The following is a 20598-nucleotide window of genomic DNA, read 5'->3' as shown; positions in this document are numbered from 1 at the left end:
GTAAAATCCCAATTGCTCCACTAATACCCTTTAGGAAAGGAACTCTGCTATCCCTAACAAGTCTGATTTACATGTGACTCCAGACACGCAGCATCGTGGTCGACTTTTAGCTGTCCTCAAAAATACTAGTTAATGAGCAAGTTATCCAGTTCAAGGGCATTTAGGGATGACCAACAAATGCTGGTCAAGTCAGCAATACCCACACCCGATCAAATATATTAAAAGCCTGTTGGGTGCTGTTGCTAATGCAAGCAAAGTATTAACAAGGAATATTAATCCTCAACTGCACCTTTGCAATGCCTCCATTAATCCTTCATCATGGTCTGTTGCTGTCTCTTGGATTCCTGCTGAGCAGTGAACAGAATAAAATTAGTGAAACAAAGAGCAACTATAAACTCTCAGTATTGATGCAGTAAAGTGGAAAACATCCAAAAAGCAATTTAAAGAGATACACATTAATAAAAAAGACATGGGAGTTTACAAAGTCTAGATTACCGTGTTCTTCACAGAAAGATGATACTGCCCGATTAAACCAGTAAATTTGAGGCATCTTTCTAAAACTTTAACCTCATACTAAAAAATAAGTCATTTTTTTATTGTATTCTTCCAACAATGAGAATGGACACAGTATATTTAAACATGGAAAATTTTATTGAAAAATTTGTAGTGAACACAGATTGAAGCACCGCAAATTTATTCGTAACAAACTCACTATTGTAGGAAAATGTATATACTTTGAAAAATACAATCATTCTGCAGCAGTGTTAAGTAGTACAAACTTTTGCAGTTGTGCTGCATAAATCAGTGATAAACTGATGACATTTAAATCTATGTAACAATCCAGATTATGATCAGAAAAAGTATCCGTTCTTATAATAATTCACTTATACCATACCCTATATCTGAGGTGAGCATCAGTTTGGTATTGACTCATTTCTGTCTTCAACTGATACAGCATGCTTAACAGATTTAACTAAGACAGTTGTTTTTTACATAAACCTAAATTAGAAACTGCTCAGTGCTTGATAATGGGTGAAGGTGCAGGGCTAGATGCATTAAAGTCAGTAAAATTCCCTTCTTTACAACAAAAAGTGAATCTTACCTCCATTTTCTCTTCTTAACACAATAATTCTGTAGTTATAGTGTCTGAGGAATTAGCCTTCTCATTGTTCTTTCCAGCCATAAAAACCAGCCTGGGAATCAGTTGACGAGGTTTTGTTGTTCATGCACCCTTGTATTTATAGTGGGCAAATCTTTAAATGTGATACATATGCTTAATTACTATTCCATTTCAAGCAACAGGGAATTCTGCCCTCATCTGCTTATTAGTTAAGGCTTCCTCCAAATACCAGAGACTTGAACAATTCAAATGTGTCCCCCTTTTTTTGTAAGGAATTATGGTGATATTTAAAGGCTATTGTACATTGTGCCATTTATTCTGTGCTTTCATGTTCAGGGAGTACTTCATTCCTCTCCATCATCCTCACTTGGATCTCGTAATCCATCACTCATTCTTATTTTTCCAATCATATGCAGCAAAGCCTGTGCTTCAGGTTCCGAATCTAGTACACTCTTGGGCTGAGGCTGAAAGTAAAAAGCACAACATTGTAGAATTTTAATTCAAGTGTAAGAGCTGATGGCCACTTTACTCTTGGTTAACATTGAGCCTCCTGTGTGTCTAGTATACCATAGCTCGAACTTTCTTTATATTAGAGATCTTTATTTAAAATTAGAAGACAGTGCAACAGTTATCAGAGGAACACTGCAAGATTTTTATCTGCACGTGAGGCAGCTGAAACGTGCATCAGCTTTCCCTTTGAAATGGTTTGAAGTGCTTTTAAATAAGCTATTACTCCAATACTAAATGATGGGGTGTACTTGATACAACCAACCCCTCTTCAATTAGCAACATTGGATAAAAAAAAGCAGCCATGTTTCCCAATAAACCAAAACATTTAATTAAACTGAAATTACATCTTTGTCTTGCATTTTTCGCAGTGTTCTTTTTAAACAGAAAAATAATCTCAATTTACTTTCAATCAAAAAAATCAAAACTCATCACTATTCAGATAACTCTGCAGAATGTCCCGAGGTACATTTTGACGGCTGCTGCTATGTTTCATTTATGTTGATTTAAAACTCGCAAGTCCATGTGGAGAGTAAAGGTATTCCCAACCTTGCCCTGATGTGAAGTAATGACTACCAATTATTTGCATAATTAGTGATAATTTAAGTAGTAAAGAATGAGATTATTATTAAATATTAGAAATCTAAAGTGAGGGATGGTGATGGATAGAGTGCTGTAATAAGGGTATCTGCTAAGAAGAACCATGCAACTTGCCCCAAACCTTGCAAGTATGACTCAAACAGAACTGCTCATACAGCACTGCAAACCAAAAGAGAATGTGTGTCCTAAGATTTTGTTAAAGGTGGAAGGTGGCATTTTTCTCAACTATCTCCAATATTTCTTCTCCAGAACGTTGATATTAGAAAAAAAGTGAGTGACTTTAATCACATGTTCTTCGATGCAAAGCGTGCAACACTGGTGACCCTACTTTTGCTGCATGTTCATCAAACTAACTATATCTAACCACATGGCATAATTGCTTACATGTTCAAGAAATATCAATTTGTAACTGGCTCATGCATCTGATCATTTATCAGCAAGGCATCTGAAAACAAATGGTCAGATTTTCTTGCCAGCACATAAAGAAAGACTAAATTCTTCAATCACTTATTTCATGACATTGGGTAAAACATCATAGATTTTCTACAAAGAAAACTTGCAGTGGCTCCCCTTAGTAACTATTACAAATAGAACACTCAAACTCCTACGTAGTTCAAAATCTCATTGTTTCATTTATTGTTGTATGGGTTCAATTCAGTTCTAAGAATGTGGTTAAAGATACACATGTTAAAATATCTGAACTGCTGTTCAGCTTCTGATCAGACTGTTTCACTTACTGGATGCTATGTTCATCAAAGGTTGTTTTTGAAAGTCAGTGAATTACCAAAAGACTCATTTTTAAATTTTCAAAGTCTCGTTCGTGACTCCTCAGATACTGAAGCAATCCGTGCCCAAATACAGGAAGATCTGGCACAAGTCACAAATGTGATAGAATACACTGCACTTGGCTGAATGAGTACAGCTCCAAAACACAACTCAAGCTCAATATTGTCCAGTAAAAAGTAGCTCCTTGTTTTGCATCCCACCTAACACCTTCAACTTTCATGAGCCCACCACCAATTCACTGAGCAGCAACATGTCAGATTGACAAGATGCACTGAATCAACTCACCAAGGTTTCTGATAAAGCACCTCCCAAACCCACAATCCAGAAGGACTACAGCAGAAGATGCATGGGATCACCACCAGTTCCAGGTTCTTCTCCCAGCCACATCCATCCTGACTTGGAATTATATCACCATTCCTTTATTGGTGCTGGGTCAAAATCCTGGAATTCCCTCCCTAACAGCATTGCAGGTGCACCATCATCAACATGGGCTGCAACAGTTCAAAAAGTAACCTCATTACCACATTCTCCAGGACATTTAGGCATGGGCAATAAATGTTGGTCTAACTAGTGATGCCCTTGAATCATGAAAGAGTAAAAACACACATTAAAAGGCTCTACAAAGTAGTGAATGACTTAGTTAATAAGTCCATTACAAACTAATGACTCTTGATCAATGTACTTCCTGGTTCATAAAAAGAAAATCAGATGAAGTAGAAAGATTTAAGGGAGATTTCCAGCGTGGAAGGAGACAGGTTTGCAATTCCATTTTCTGTTCCCTCAAGGAGATGTGACATTTATTCTGAACAGGTGTTGCTATATAATGGGATCGTAAAGTGACTGAAATAATGTCCACTAGAACACCAGCTGCCTGGCTTCAGTTGATCTTTTTGCTTTCCAGCTGAGTTAATCATTTTTAAAACTGCAAGTCCTGAAGAAATCAGTAATAATATTATTTGACACCAGACATTAACATGTGGATTTCCTGTCTTAGAACAAGGGTTAGAACTCACCAGTTGGTCATCAGGTGGATTCCCGACACTCCATACCTCCAAAGTGTCAATCATGAAATGTTCTTGGGCAGACAACTGTGGACTATTGTATGTTGTACACTTGGGCTTTGCTTTGCTGTGTCCTTCACCATAATTGCTATCAATCCACAATCCAAAGTAATAAAGCTGCCCTCCCATACCCTGTATAAGAAATCCAAAAAGTCAATTTTACAATCATCACCTTTGCTTCACATTTAATATTTTAAGATGTATAGTTTCTAGTTAGTTATGATTTGAAGGTGCCGGCATTGGACTGGGGTGTACAAAGTTAAAAATCACAACACCAGGTTATAGTCCAACAGATTTAATTGGAAGCACTAGCTTTCGGAGCGATGCTCCTTCATCAGGTGGTTGTGGAGTATAAGATCGTAAGACTCAGAATTTATCGAAAAAGTTCACAGTGTGATGTAACTGAAATTATATATTGAAAAGGACCTGGATTGTTTGTTAAGCCTCTCATCTTTTAGAATTGTTAAAATTCACTTGAGAATGTAACCTTAAAAAAGTTCTGCAATTTACAGATGAAAGAACTGAAACCAACATGGTCATTCTAAAAGATGAGAGACTTGAAATATCCTAGTCTTTTTCAATATATTATTTCAGTTACATCACACTGTAAACTTTTGCTATAAATTTTGTGTCTTACGATATTACACTCCACAACCACCTGATGAAGGAGCAGCGCTCTGAAAGTTAATGCTTCCAAATAAACCTGTTGGACTATAACCTAGTGTTGTGTGCTTTTTTAACCTTCAAGTTAGTTGGTAGCTTTTGTTTAGATTGTGTTTTAACTCACAAACAGTTCATTACATCCAATCTGCCACAGACGTGGACACTGACCACACATTTGAATTTGAGATACTGCATTTATATAGCAACTATCTCTCTGCTCAGATACTTTCCAATTTACTCCAAATAGGAATAGAGCTGTGTGGCAGGCATAACAAACAAAAACAGAAATTGCTGGAAAGACTAAGTAGGTCTGGCAGCATCTGTGGACAGAAAATAGAATTAATGATTTGTGACCCTTCCTCAGAACTCTTTCAGAAAAATAACTCATTGATATTTCTTTGGTATTTGGTCAGCGGTTCTATTGCCAATGAAAACTTTTATGGACACCAAACAAAGTTCCAATCCCTCAATGCATAGGTATAACATCTTAGACAGCAAACCTTTTACAACAAGAAAGTCCTAAATTCATTTAGTTGCATTTCTCACGGCCTTAGGGCATCTTAAACTACTTCACTGCCAATTAACTGATTAACCTTTAGCCACAATTGTAAGGTAGGTAATGTGACAGCCAATTTTCACACTGCAAGTTCCCATAATCAGCAATAGAGTAATCAGATTGTAGTGTCATAAAATCCTACAGCACGGAGACAGGCCCTTTGGCCCAAACTCCCTCCATTCTGATATTCCACTTTATCACCTCAGCAGTTGTATCTTGTTTCTTTTTGCTTTCAGTAACAGCTGTTCCATATTCTGTTCTTTATACCTACTATTAACACCTAGTCTGGATTGAGGGATTGGAATTGAGGAAAATTCCAATCCCTCAATCCTAGTCCACATGAGGGATTGGAACTTTGTTTGGTGTCCATAAAATTTTTCATTGTCAATAGAACCGCTGACCAAATACCAAAGAAATATCAATGAATTATTTTTCTGAAAGAGTTCTGAGGAAGGGTCACTGGACCCAAATCATTAATTCTGTTTATTCACTATGACCATTAACACTGCCTTTGCCTTTTGTTCTGTGATACTTTTATCCTCTAACCTTGCCCTGATCTTTCCTTTTGGTCCACATGCTCCTAATCACGTCTCCATCTTATTCAATTCCCAAACAGTCATGCTGGACATGAAACATTATTTTATTCTGAAAATTGATGATATTTCTTTTCGAGCTGGACGATAGGACTAGCTGGGTAGCTCTTTCAGAGCTGGTACAGGTACAAATTTCCCCCACCTGTACTGTAAATTTCTATGAATCTATTAACATTGTTTCCCTCTCTACAGATACTGAAAGACCAGCTGAGTTTCTTCAGCGTTGTGTTTTGATCTCAGATTTGAAACATCTGCCATGTTTTCATTTTGCCGTATGTTTAAGGTGAGGTTTGAGGAATAAGTGTTGGCTAGTTCAGCAGGAAACTTTATTTATTCTCCTTCAAATCATAGCTTACATCCACCACAAAGGGCAAACAGGGCCTCAGTTTAGCAATTCATCTGAAAGGTGTCATTTCCAAACATGTAGCAATCACTCAGTATTTCCACAAAGCGTCAGCCTAAATTTTACCCTGGTTTTTGGATTAGGAATACAGCCTTTGGACTCAGAGGCTATCCCCAGAGCTACAACTGACACAAATCTGGAAATTCAATTAAACTTTAGAATTCAACTTACAATAATAAGTTAATAACAAGAAACAGAAAATACCAGAGACACTAGACAAGCAAAGTACACATTGTCCAACATCACAGGAGTAAACCCTTTGTCAGGACAATGTTCTCAATCAAAACACTGCCTCATCCATTTCTTTCATATCAAGTGCAACAAACAGACTTTGACCCAGGTTTGCACCATATCAGGCAGGTTCTCTAGTGAAAATTGCAAGAAACACAAATCCTACCCTCAGACAGGGCACTTCCCATTTCTGTGGGAGTAGCAATGGCTCAGAGTATACACACATTTCCCACAGACAGGTGGCTATTTAACAGATGAGTTGTCTCAATTTAAATCCTACTTTGTTAGCCCTGCTACATGGAACACAATGTGTATAGCAGTCAAGCTCAGGCAGATGGCCAGTGGTTATCCCTGCTGCTTCACAGGGATTTAGGTTCAATTCCAGCCTTGGGCAACTATCTGTGTGGAGTTTGCACATTCTCCCTGTGCCCTGTGTGGGTTTCCTCCCACAGTCCAAAGATGTGCAGGTTAGGTAAACTGGCTATGCTAAATTGCCTACTGTGTTCTTGAATGTTAGGTTCCTTAGTCAGGGGTAAATATAGGGTGGGGGAATGGGTCTGGGTGGGTTGCTCTTCGGACTTGTTGGGCTAAAGGGCCTGTTTCCACACTGTAGGGATTCTGTGATTCTAAGTCTATTTTCTCTGTTTTTTCTGAGTTCTGAAGTAGCCTGGGATTATGGTCCCCGGCCACATTAGGATTAGAAGTAGAGTTCCTGTGCGGTAGGGATGCAGTTAGATTTACTGCAAGAGCGATATTCAGGGGTCCTTCAGTATGTTGGGGAGGGATTAAGTACTTTGAGAAGAAAGTGAGGACTGCAGATGCTGGAGATCAGAGCTGAAAATATGTTGCTGGAAAAGCGCAGCAGGTCAGGCAGCAGGGATTAAGTACCCTGAGTAATTGTTAACTGTTCAGATAATTACAGGTTGTTCTGCGATACAGCACATTTCTTTAAAGCTAATTCCCTGTAATATGATTGACAAACTGTGGACACTGTTTCAAAAGTGCAAACTTTTAAACCATGCATTGGTTGTAACACAATTACATCGCCAACATTTTAAGCGCTGTATCTAAAGTATGATTCTCTATAACACGGGATTGCACAACACAACCATCACATTATAGAAGAACTACCCATTGTTCCTTTTGCGCTCAAGCTCGTTGGAACTGGTAAAGCTGTAAAGAACCTGTGAAGAATTATCAAGACAAGTCAAGAAGTGTCAAAGCTGTCAAGAGCTTCAAAATGTGTTTTTATGAAAGGGAGTATTTTTGTGAACAGAGTATATTGTGTAGTATAGAATTTGAGATGATATAGCCTTGTTTGTTACCCTGAACTTTGAGAGCTTGAATGGTAGGTGAAAGGGGAATGGACAGATCATGAAAGGAGGTACAATGTTGATGTGGGGTTTGAGGGTCATGCTGAATGCATAGAGGGGCACAGGGTTACACAGGACCACGCAAATGGGTAGAAGGACATAGGAAGTATGAAAGGTTTCCAAGAGCCTTTGCATACATGACCCTTTGTTACAATGCCCTCTGTGTTGAGGAGGTGGAAATAAAATTTGTTGACGAACAGCTGCCTGCTGTGAATCCATTTTCGGACCAATATATATCAAAAAGGTGACGATGATGATTGGATAGATTAGATATGGATTCCCTACAGTGTGAAAACAGGCCCTTCAGCCCAACAAGTCCACACCGACCCGCAACCCACCCCTGCCCCTAACACTACAGGCAATTTAGCATGAACAATTCACCTAACCTGCCCATTTTTGGACTGTGAGAGGAAACGAGAGCACCCAGAGGAAACCCACGCAGACACGGGGAGAATGTGCAAACTCCACACAGTCAGTCGCCTGAGGCGAGAATTGAACCAGATCTCTGGCGCTGTGAGGCAGTAGTGCTAACCACTGTGCCACCGTGCCGCCCACAAGGATAGAATCCTTTTTTGAACATTTAAGGCTGGAAGAATATTGCTATAAATTTTCAGAATCTCTAAATTTGATTCTGAAGAATTTTGAGCAATGTGAAAGGCTTCTCAATTGCACATCATATTAAGGAACACAGTGAGTCAGCGCAATATGTAACGATGTTGAAGGCATTTTAATGGTCAATGGAGGTATTAAATTCAAAGGAAGAGAGATTTGTGCAATTACAAATAAAGATTATATATTAGTCTGAAATCAAATAAATTAGGAGATAATGCATAAAATAGATAGTTCCCTCACCATGGAGACGTCAGATGTTTCTGATGTAGTGTTTGAACAGGAAATATCAAGAAACCTGAGTATTGTGAAATTGATGAGGTTCTGATGCATGCTACGGCACCAGTAGAAATGAGAATCACACTGTGTGAAATAAGGCATTTAGCAAAACACACCGTTGCAGATTATGTTCTTGAGTTAAAGAAACTCTCTCTTCACTATGGGTTTGACACAAACTTAGAAATTTACCGTCAAGACAAGTTTGTAATCTGGCCAAGCTTGTCAAACAGCCAGGCCAAGTCATGGAAGGAGCTCTGTTGTGAGGTCACAGTTGCAGTAAGGGACAGTTTCAAATTACAAGCTACATTCCTGCAAATTGTTCCTCCCAGTGCACAGATGTCTGAGGTCCATGCGTGGTAGCAGCTTCTGGAAATGCAATTCAACGAACCCGCGTTTCAACCTGCGGTCACGCAACCTTGATTACAAGGGAGTTTTTGTTTTTTGCTTATCCAGCAGTGGAGGCTCCCTGAGTTTCAGAGAGATCCAGGTTAACAGTCCAAGGGTCAGAAATGTGGATGCTACGTTGCTATGGTAGCTACCAACCATCTAAATGCCTCCACTCCCAGTTGAATTACTATGTGCATGAGAAAGTCACTCAGAGGCAGATGGCATGCAGGAATAGGGGAAAACAGTGGTGCTCCAGGTTGTATCAAAGATCCAAGTCAATGATACGCACCATTGAGGTCATGGTAGATCTCAGTCTACTTCAGGAGTCTGGAAATCCCCAAATACACACACGGTAAATTCGGATAGAAAAAGTGATGGTCACAAGTAAAGAGACCCAAGTGTTGTACTTCATCAGATAGCAACGAAACAGACCTTGGGATTTGAGAGTGATAGGGTTGAAGATAGATTCCAGCAAACACAAATCTTGGGGACTCAACTTACTTGCAGCTTTAATACAGGTGTAGCCGTATCTGTTATTTCAGAAGGAGAATACATGGAGTTCCCTAAGTCACATTTCTGAGTGCAGAACTAGTGTGAAACCGAACAGATATTCTAGTAATTATATTCTAAAGGTAGGTGAAGTTAATGTTAGAATGGAATAATATGAAGTGTCCTATTGCTTGCTATTGGTGGTAGCAGCAGAGAACAAAGTCTCCCCGATTGGAAGAACTTGACATATGAAAATGCAGTTAGACACCACCGAGTTAAATACAGTAGGAATCAACCTGTCTGAGGAATTACTGAGACAGCACAAAGTGGTCTTTGAGCAAGAACCATATGGTAAAATTAGACATCACAATGCTGAAAATCAAGAAACCGGACAATGTACAACCAATATTTTGCAAAGCTACGCCAGTGTTTTGTGCACAGCTAGAAGCAGTAAAGAGATGGTGCAAAGTTGTGAAGTGTGTCTCAAAGTGGGTCATCATCCAATCAAATCCAGTCTTTGTGGGCGGCACGGTGACACAGTGGTTAGCACTGCTGCCTCACAGCGCCAGAGACCCGGATTCAATTTCCGCCTCAAATAACTGACTGTGTGGAGTTTGTACATTCTCCCAGTGTCTGCGTGGGTTTCCTCCGGGTTCCTCCCACAGTCCAAAGATGTGCAGGTCAGGTGAACTGGCCATGCTAAATTGCCCGTAGTGTTAGGTAAAGGGTAAATATAGGGGTATGGGTGGGTTGCGCTGCAGCGGGTCAGTGTGGACTTGTTGAGCCGAAGGGCCTGTTTCCACACTGTAATGTAATGTAATCTAATCAAAGTTCCTTTCATTCCACAGCCAAACACAAGAAAACTGTGACAATGGCTACATGTTGATTTCTTTGAAGTGGAAAGGCAAAAAGAGTACCTTGTTTAGATTAACAGTTATATCAAGTCATTAAACATTGAGTTGAAACACTCTGGGCCAGAGAGTTCAGCGCTGGCTAGAAGGTCATGCAGAAAAACTAGTGGAATATGGAGAGCTGGTTGATTGAAGTTGTTATGAAGTACTAGGTCCTATTTGCATATCTAGTGAAAATAGTGCCGTGGTATCCTTTACACCCACATGAGTCAGTGCCTCAGTTGAAGGTCTCAACCAAAATATGGCATCTCTGACAGTGCAGCACTCCCCTTACTGGGGTATGAACACAGATCCATGTGATGCAGAAGCATGTGTACTACCATCACAAACAAACACCGTTCTAAACTGTAAGGAAGAACAAAGATCAGGTTTTCTCTCTGACTTTGCTTTTTAAAATTTACGGCAGAATTTATAAAAAATAATTTGTCAAATTGTTGAAATTTATTTTAATTTAAATTGCATCTTTGTTGACATGCTTCATTTCCAGTAGAATCTTTATTGATACTTAGTTAGACTGTGTCACAGGCCAGAGATTCATTTGTAAATGGTCATTATTTACAGCCTTTGCAAACTTTACAATCACTTCCACTGGCACACATGAGCACCTTCCCAGAAAAGCTGCTACATTGACTAAGCAATAAAAAACAATGACAGCAAAACTGGTTGCTGCCAAACACGAGTTTAAGGTAAGCAGGACTTTAACTCCCAATTGTTTGGCCAAAACAGCAGTCAGTGGTGCTGAGTGGAGTACCAAAGGGTTAGTGTTAGGAGCATTAAAATATGGCATGCAATTCTAATGGTAATATTTACAACAATATACATGAACTGAGAAAATAACTCGAGTCCTGAGACTATAGAGATGAACTGTTTGGGAAGGCTGGAGAGCTTTAGCCCAAGACACAGTAAGCTAAGAGGTGACCTCAAGGACATGAAAGTATTAAGTATCATTCTAAATGGCTTTTCAAAAGACAAATGGTGTGATAGTCCCAGTTTTTTTTCCAAAGTGACAGTACATATAGGTGGTGAGTAAGACATCACCCCTGCTGCAGGGAAATCTCATTGTTTTGCCACCAATCAGTTCATTAATTGAAGATCGGCAGCTTCTGGGTTCTAAGGACAATTGTTTGAAGCCTAATCCTCATGGAATCTAGCAGAGAAGGGTCTTTCTCTTTACTCTTCCTGCAAGGTTGAAGTCATGGGTGGATGGGGGAAAGAGAGGGTAGGTGTTACGGCCACCCCTTTGTCTCCAGTTTGATGTAAGTGGAGACCATAACATAGCCCTCTCTCCTTCCCTTTCCCCTGTTCTTCTCTCTTTCTTTTCTCCCCCACCAGCCAGCAGGCAAGTCACACAGACTTCCCAGTTGAGAAGCTAGCCACTGCTAGCTTCAGTGGTAGATAATCAGGGAGTTGAGGCCTTAAGTGGCCATTAATTGACTTCATTGGTGAAGGGAATGGGTCAAGAAGATTGCCCGTGGACAGTCTCACTCAGAAACTGATTAGTCAGATGGTGACAGGGGAGTCAGTTTCTCGCAAGGATGAACTTACCTAATTATATTCCCTTCTCACCCCCTCCAAAGAGTTCCCAGGCTAGTAATCACACAGCCAAGTTGAAATAGAGAACAGGCTTCAACAAGACACGGAACTCAAAATGCAGACAGCTCCATGCTAACACATTACTTATTACTGAAAAAGTTTTATACTGAAGGTTTAGCATGGTTCAATACTCACCAGTCCATTTGGCATTGTCTGTTGGCCATGATTTAGATACATATAATGGTCATTGTAACCTGTACAAGTATAGATCCCTAATCGTGGACTCAGTGTAAACAAAAAACATTTATTGTCCCCTGTGAAAAAAGTTATAAAAGAACAAAAAAGTATTATTTTATGTCTCAAAGAAGATAAATAACTTACTGGTATAGAAAACACATCGTATTTTCAGGTTAACCTATTCCATATTTTATGGCTGATGGTTTGCTTTTGAAGTATACTCACTGGTGCCATGTAAGAAAAACACAGCTATTCTAGACATCAAAATTCTAAAAATAGCCAGTACATGAATGATGCAAATTGTTTTTATTAAAACAAAATTAAAATACAGAACTTCAAAAAAGGTACTTACCTCTGGCTTGTTACCTTAGTCACGTGCCAATTCACACAGGATCAAGAAAGTTAGGGAATTGAGTACATGGGTCAAAGAGTAGTTTGGGAGCAAGGTGCTTCAATTCATGGGGCACTGGTACCAGTACTGGGGAAAGAGGGAGCTGTTCCATCAGAATAGATTCCACTTAAACTGGGTTGGGATTGATGTCCTAGTGAAATGCAGGACTTTTGGATTGGGTTTTAAATTAAAAGAGGATGAGGGCAGGTGGGATCAAGTGGAGATCTAGAAATCTAAGGATAAGGGTTAAAGGAAATAGAATGATTCAGCAATGTCGTTACAAACAACCAGAATGAAAGTAAGAAGGAAGATGAATTTTAACATCAATAATGTATCAGCGATTAAGAACCAAACAATAAAAACTAAAGTGAAAAACTACATTTTAAGGCTTGCAAAGCATTTGCAAAATGGACAGGTGAACTAGTGACACAAGTAAAGGTAAGTGGTTTCAATCTAAGCAACATTACAGATATGGACTTGCATTTCAATTTGGGATCTGGATAATTATGAATCCTTACCCTACACTACATACATATCACTCTTGTAAACCCATCTCCAAATGTAAATATCTAATTGGGCCAAAAGGTGACCCCTGACATCCAATCAGTGTGATCAAACATTACCAGGAGGCAGGAACTGTCAGCACAATACAAGTAATAAAATCAATGGCAACCATTGCAGAGCGTGTCGCTGCCTTGCAAAAAATTGCAGGCAGCAACTCACATGGACTGTAGACTTCAGTACACAAAAGAAAGCCAACTGAAAGCTAAAGTGCACAATTATGCGCACACGATACCCCAGCTCTCAAAAAGTTTTCAGCATCACACAAACAAAACTACCCAACTCCTGCCTGCATTGAACCCAATGGTGACTGTGCACTTCTGCAGACTATTCTGATTTGGTAACTGACAAATTGAAAATACCATTCTCACTTCCCCCCACAAGTCAGTTAACAAGCTCAAGGGCTTAACAGGTCATTAGTTGGAAGCAAGTGAGTTCCCTTTTTTTTTAATCCCCATCCTCTTCACTGTGAAACTTCAAATGTGCCCTGAGGGCAAAGTTCCAGAAATCCCCTTTATCAATACAACTTTCAATAGGGTGAGCAAGTCTTATGAAACAAAATAAGGGACATCTTAATCGTGGGAGCAGAAGGGGAAATACATAGGTGTGAGGGGAGAGTTGGCGGACTCAGGTACATAATTTAGCAAGTATAATGATAATTAACAAGGTGATACATTTGAAGGAACAAATTAAAATGTTACACAAATGAAACATCCATTAACAAAAAAATCTAAACAAGAACTTCTTTAGCAAGTCACAGATAGATTAAAATAGTATTTGATCAAAAGTCATATCTTATGTTGCAAAAATAAAAACAGTAAACCCAATGATTTGAAAAGTTTTAGAAGCAAGTAAAGGGCAACCAAACTGTTTAGAGGAAATGGAAACAAATAAACTGAGAATAAACTTCCCAGAAATAGATAAACAAATAGCATGAGCTTTTACAACAAGATAAAAAGTAGTGTAGCTAAAGGAAACATTTGGTTCCGAAGAGGTAGAGGAAGGAGAAAGAAATGTCAGAGGCATGAAACCAGTTTTGGGTTGTCTGTCTAGTCAAAGACATAAATTAAACACCAGAACTAGAGAGTAACCAAAGGGCTAAAAAGAGTGAGGATTTTAAGATAATTAAATCAGGTGTGAAAAAGTCCTGCAGAAACTTAAGGGACTAAAATACAACAAATCTTTAGAATGTGATGGCTCAAGCAGTCCCACACTGTTGGTAATCCTACTGCAAATACTGGGACAAGATCAGAAGCTGCAGTTAAGTTCAGCATCAAAAAACAATCTGCTTTAGATAAATGTCATGTCATCAATGCTACGTTACCTTGGAACTGTGGTCTTGCATCCCAGCTGTGGGAAGCATACCCACCAAAGACGTAACTATCCGAATCCTTTACAATCAATAATGTCGGTCCTTTGTGTAGAGTCAGACTGCAAAAGCGAGTGAAACTTGCTCCGTGGAACTGAGAGGAGAACAGTAGCTGCCATTTGTGTTGATGTTCTGAAGGTAGGTAGGCATTGAGGTACATGATTGATGGAATGTCAAATATAGTAAACACCCCAGTATATTTTATACCTACACACTTTGGCAGCAGATGTTTTGTGCTAAAGACTTCACCTTGGGACTCTGAATTTGTAATACGAAGGCCCATTGCTACAAATATATGGAGAAAAGTAGAAATGAGAGAGACTGTGTACATCCAGTCCTTTAGTTCATGCTGTCCACATTCTTCATTCTGCAATTCATCTGCCACCAGATGTTGTCCATCTATCAATAAAGACGGGAAAAACAAACCAAAGCACTAGGTTCACTTTGCAGGTCTTACATTCTGGATATTACTAACAAACAAACAAAAATAAAGTTAATATCATGTCTGGCAACTGGCTATGGTCCCCACTAAGTGTTTTAACAGAGGCTTTCCTATTGCTATGAAAACTACTGAAACAATTCAAGCAAATACTTCAGTGCAGTAATTAGGGACTGTAACTGTGCACAGAAAAATACATTACATACAGAGTAGGTCAAGTGGTATACAAAATCATGAACTGTTTTTGTGTGCTGATTGGTTAGGAAGTTTATTCTGATTAGTCGAGATACTGCATGTAGAATGCACAGTTAAATGATGACTGACCATTAATTTTCAGCTTTGTTTATATTTCAAACCAGTCAGGATGAGTCTGATTGGTAAAGGCATTCACTAAATCTGACCAAAGAAAACTACAAAAGGTCTGAAGGATGCGCTGAATGCAATGGATGAAAAGGTATAACAGTGGATAATCAATGGTTACTATTTAAGAATTAACACATGCGTTGCAGTGACTATACAATCTTTTCAGATGAAAGGACACACAACAGATAAAGTGGCAATATAGTTAACAAAAGACATTAAGAACAGTATTAGATTCAAAGATGAGACATATGAAATTGTTAGAAAAAGTAGCAAGCTTGATGACTGGGAGCAATTTAGAATTCAGCAAAGGAGATTGATTAAGGAGGGGATTGTGGGAGTAAACCTGCAAGAAACAGAAAAGCTTCTATAACGATGTAAAAAGAAAATGATTAATGAAGCCAAATATAGGACCTATACAATCTGAAACAGGAAAAAGGGAAAAATGGAGAACAAGGAAATGGACGAACAATTAAACAACAACTACTTTAAGACACACAAATTACTTGCTAGGTGTGCTAAAGAAGCATGGATTTTTGGGGAAGGAGAAATTGGAGGAATTAGTATCAGTTTAAAAAAAGTACAGGACAAATTAATGGGATGAAAAGCTGATAAATCGCCAATGCCTGATAATCTACATGCCAGGGTAGTAAAGAAAGTAGCCATTGTAATAGTAGATGCATTAGTTATCATCGTCCAAAATTCAATAGGTCCTAGAAATTGGAGGGTGGAAAATATAACCCCACTTTTCGAAAAAGGAGGGAGAGAATAAAAACTAAGAATATAGTCAAAAATTAGTACTTGGGAAAATGCTGGAATCTTACTATAGATATATAACAAAAGGACACTTATAAACAATATGGATTTAGGAAAGGAAAATCTGGTCAACAGACCTACTGGAGTTTTTTTTTGATGACATAGATTAGATTAGGTTACTTACAGTATGGAAACAGGCCCCTCAGCCCAACAAGTCCACACCAACCCTCCAAAGAGCAACCCACCCAGACCCATTCCCCTACATTTACCCCTTCACCAAACACTACAGGCAATTTAGCATGGCCAATTCACCTAACCTGCACATCTTTGGACTGTGGGAGGAAATTAGAGCACCCGGGGGAAACCTACGCAGACACGGGGAGAATGTGCAAATGCCACACAGACAGTTGCCCAAGGTGAGAATTGAACCCGGGTCTCTAGCACAGTGAGGCAGCAGTGCTAACCACTGTACCACCATGTCATACACTGATGTTAGGATATAGATGAGGAAAAACTAATGGATTGGTGTATTTGGATTTTCAGCAGGACTTTAATAAGGTCCCACACAGATGTTATTATGCAAAATCAAAGGACATGGCTTGATGGTACTTTATTGACAGGGCCTTAAGAATTGGTTAGCAAGCATGTATCAGAGAGCAGAAATAAATGAGTCTTTTCAGAGTGAAAAGCAGGATAGGGCAGACAACTGTGTTTGGTCCAAGCTATTCACAACATAGAAATTTGTTAGCAACATGAAACTAGATGGGAGTGTGAATGATGAAAAGGACCTAAAGAGGTTTTTGGGTGATTTAGACAAGTTGAGTGAGTGGGGAAAGACATGGCAGATGCAATACAATATGGATAAATGTGAAGCAAAAATAGGATGGCAGATGTACATAATACAGTTACAGGTGATAAATTGAGAATGTTTTTGTATATAAACCAATCTGGGTATCTTGGTAAACCAGTCATTGACAGAAAGCATGCAACTTGTTAGTTAGGCAAATTATATGCAAATTCATTGCAAAAGTTCAGATGCTAGATTACAGGGCTTTAGTGAGATCATACCTAGAGTATGGTGTGCAGCTTTCATCTCCTTACCCAAGAGAGGATACACTTGCCAGAGAGGAAGTACTGCCAAGATTGCCCAGACTGATTCCTGGCTTGGCAGGTTAGTCATATGAGAGGGTCTTGACTAGGCCTGCATTCACTGGAGTTTAGAAGGAGCATGGTTCACTTTTAAACAAATAAACTTTTGACAGGCTTGGAAATATTTAGTGGTGATGTTTCCCCTAGTCAGGGAGAGTCCAGAATAAGAGATTTTTCCAGTCTGAAAATCCAGAGGAGAAGTTGTTAGCCAAGAATCTTTGGTAGGGAAAGTGCTGGGGTCTTATTATAAATATATGCGAAAAGGACACTTAGAGAATACACAGAGACACCATGGATTTCAGAGGGGAAAATCATGTCTGACAAACCTACCCTCCGTTTCACACCTGCAATTCTCAATTCTCAGTCCATGCCAATAAAAGACCATTATAACCCATGTACTTTCCGTTTACACAATAATTTGTAAAGTGGGACTTTATCAAAGCCTTTCTGAAAATCCAAATTAGCCAAATGCATTAGTTATTTTCACACGAAGAAGAAGAGAAATTTCCTCACTCAAAGGGTAATGAACCAATAGAATTTCTGCCACCGAATACAGTCACTGAATATATTTTAAAAAGAGACATAAGACTTCTACAAGATAAATAGTATCAATGGGCATAGGAAGAGAGCAGGACATAGCATTGAGATAGAGGATGAGCCATGATAATGTTGGGGTTCAGAGTAGGCTTTGTGAGCTGAGTGGCCTACTCATGCTCCTACGAACCAGACGATGGCTGTCACCTTTTATGTTAAAATAGGCACAATACATACACATTTTAGATTAGATTACACATGTTCTTTGCAAATAGTGTACTAATATAGGCAGCTTCCAGTGAATGTCAGCACAATTCTTATTACACTCAAGATACTTTAGCAGGTGCTGTCCAATTGCAGAATCACAATTTTGGACACTGCTTTAAATATAACAAGCATGTGTTAGTTGGTTAGGGTCAGCACCTCGCCATTTTACAGGCAGGTGAAGGAATATTTTGTTTGATATAATTCACCAGTTTTTGGGTCATAAGGAACATATACTCAGCATCACACCACTGCTGAAATTCACATACCCACATTACTCATTTGTGTAACAGGTACAATGTCTTTTTATTTTAACGGCAACATCCAGTTAGCGGTCAATGCCATTTATGCTGCTATTGCACCTGCTCTCAAATTTCTCAAATTTTCATTTCTCATATTTCGCACAAACTCATGAAGGCCATGGCCATGACTTCCTGAAAAGTGCTCAGCTAAAAGCCATAAGAAATCTGAAAAATTGTGCCTATTCCTATCAGAATCCTATTTTACTATTTGTTCATGGGATATGGGCGTCACTGGCTAGACCAGCATTTACTGCCAATTCCTAAAAGACAGAGGGCTATTAAGAATCAAGCACATTGTTGTGGATCTGGAGTCACAAATAGGCGAGACCAGGTATTGCAAATTTCCTTCCCTAAAAGGACATTAGTGAACCAGGTGGGTTTATACAATTGACAGTTGTTTCGTGTTCACCATGAGGCCAGCTTTTTAATCCATGTCCAATTCCAACAATCAGCATTCCCTTCTCATACAATATAAAATTACAGTCCCTCTTTATATTGGTATTCTTACAACTGTCCCGATGAAAGCAAGACAAAACACTTCAACAACCTGTGTCTTTTTTCAGCAATCCTCAAGTACCATCAAATGAAACTAGGAAATAGAGCATTTACTTGGATACAACAGGGTACAGGGATATGAGGAAAAACCAGCAGACTTGGCACTAGGTAGTAGAACTGGCGTAGGTGCAATGGGCTGAATGGCCTCTTTCTATACCATAATAAACCTGCGATCCTACCAAATAACTATATATTTACTTGCTTTTATAACAGATTGACAGCTTGAGGAGATTTAACTTTTCTGAATGGCTTTATGAATGAGGATTTTCAGCATTATCTACACATGCATGAGAGCACAGGAAGAACAGAAGTTGAATATTTTTTTAAAAATCTCTATTTTAAATAAGTGACTCCTGAATGGCACATAGTTGGCACTGGGTAAGTGGCTGTGGAGAATACATAAGGACATGGAGGTTGTGTAGGTGTGTTTTGCAGAAAGGACCTGACATACACCATTAAAACTTGGCCAGGGCCCCAGTAAACAGAAGCAGATATTCTAACTTTCTGGTCAGCCAGCACTCATCAAGCTCTGTTGCTACCTCAGGAGTTCCACCCGTGGCATAACACATAACTCCATCCCTTCCTTACCTAAATAAATATACCAGGCTCAGATTTATTTTTTAATAAAAGAGGCAGATTGGAAAGTTCCTCGACTAACAAAGGTGACCGTAGCCTCAAAAGAACATATGTGTCCTCCCTGATTAGGGAGAGACAACTGGTGTGAGTTTAAATCTGACGGTCACCACATCTCAGGTAAGGGGTGTGGTTGAGAAGGCAGGATCTTCATGGTGATCTTAGCCAATATGGGAACTGAACGCATGCTGTCGGTGTGACCCTACATCACAAACCAGCCATCCTGAGCTAACCGAAAACAACTAAACCTTTCTGATTCTCCAAACTCCGAACCAGACAGCAGGTGGGAAAGAGGGATAATCAAATTGCGACATTTAACACATTTAGCTGTATTCATGTACTTTGGTACACATGACAATAAACTCTAATTCTAATTTTTAAATCTTGCATTTATGAGTATACAGTGCATGGCAATGATGGCATAATGTCAATACTTTGAGATCTTTTTAGCCTATGATGATTTAATTAGGATTCTGGGCAATCCAAGATGGAGGGCGGGGAAGATTTCTGGTCTGTAACAGGTGTTTGGAACTTGTTTTCCCCCAAAGTCAAAACAAGAGCAGCAGTTTTAAAGGAACAAAGAACAGACAAAGAAGCGCATAGTAAGGTCCGTGTGAGAGAGAGGAAGAACGAAGGAAAGAAAGAACGAAAGAAAGAAAGAAAGAACGAAAGAACGAGAAGAACGAAAGAAAGAGAAGAAAGAAGAAGAAAGAGAAGAGAATAGAAAGAAAGAAAAGAAAGAAAAGAAAGAAAAGAAAGAAAGAAAGGAAAGAAAGGAAAGAAAGAAAGAAAAGAAAGAAAGAAAAGAAGAAAGAAAAGAGAAGAAAGAGATGAAAGAGAAGAAAGAGAAGAAAAGAGAAAGAGAAGAAAGAAAGAAAGAAGAAGAGAAGAAAGAAAGAAAGAAAGAGAAGAAAAGAAAGATAGAAAGAGAAGAAAGAGAAGAAAAG

General features: G+C 39.0%; 1 protein-coding gene across 4 annotated transcripts in view; it reads right to left on the bottom strand.

Moving 5' to 3' along the window:
- Positions 1 to 632: 632 nt before the first annotated feature.
- The window catches only part of meak7 (MTOR associated protein, eak-7 homolog), a 62353-nt gene continuing 42387 nt past the window's right edge, over positions 633 to 20598 (bottom strand). For 3 of the 4 annotated variants that reach the window (XM_072595935.1, XM_072595937.1, XM_072595936.1), the window contains 4 exons: positions 14615 to 15058; positions 12297 to 12415; positions 4027 to 4206; positions 633 to 1584 (listed from right to left, as the gene is read on the bottom strand). In XM_072595935.1, coding sequence (XP_072452036.1) covers positions 1465 to 1584; positions 4027 to 4206; positions 12297 to 12415; positions 14615 to 15058 — 863 coding nt within the window. In that variant the 3' untranslated portion in view covers positions 633 to 1464. Of the gene's footprint in view, positions 1585 to 3298; positions 3505 to 4026; positions 4207 to 12296; positions 12416 to 14614; positions 15059 to 20598 lie in introns of all 4 variants that reach the window. The other variant, XR_011964239.1, reaches the window with a different exon arrangement.

Source organism: Chiloscyllium punctatum, chromosome 26 (genome assembly GCF_047496795.1).
Source record: "Chiloscyllium punctatum isolate Juve2018m chromosome 26, sChiPun1.3, whole genome shotgun sequence".
In the NCBI taxonomy this organism is placed as follows: domain Eukaryota; kingdom Metazoa; phylum Chordata; class Chondrichthyes; order Orectolobiformes; family Hemiscylliidae; genus Chiloscyllium; species Chiloscyllium punctatum.
Note: the sequence above shows the minus strand (reverse complement) of the source record. Positions and strands in the feature narration are given on the sequence as shown.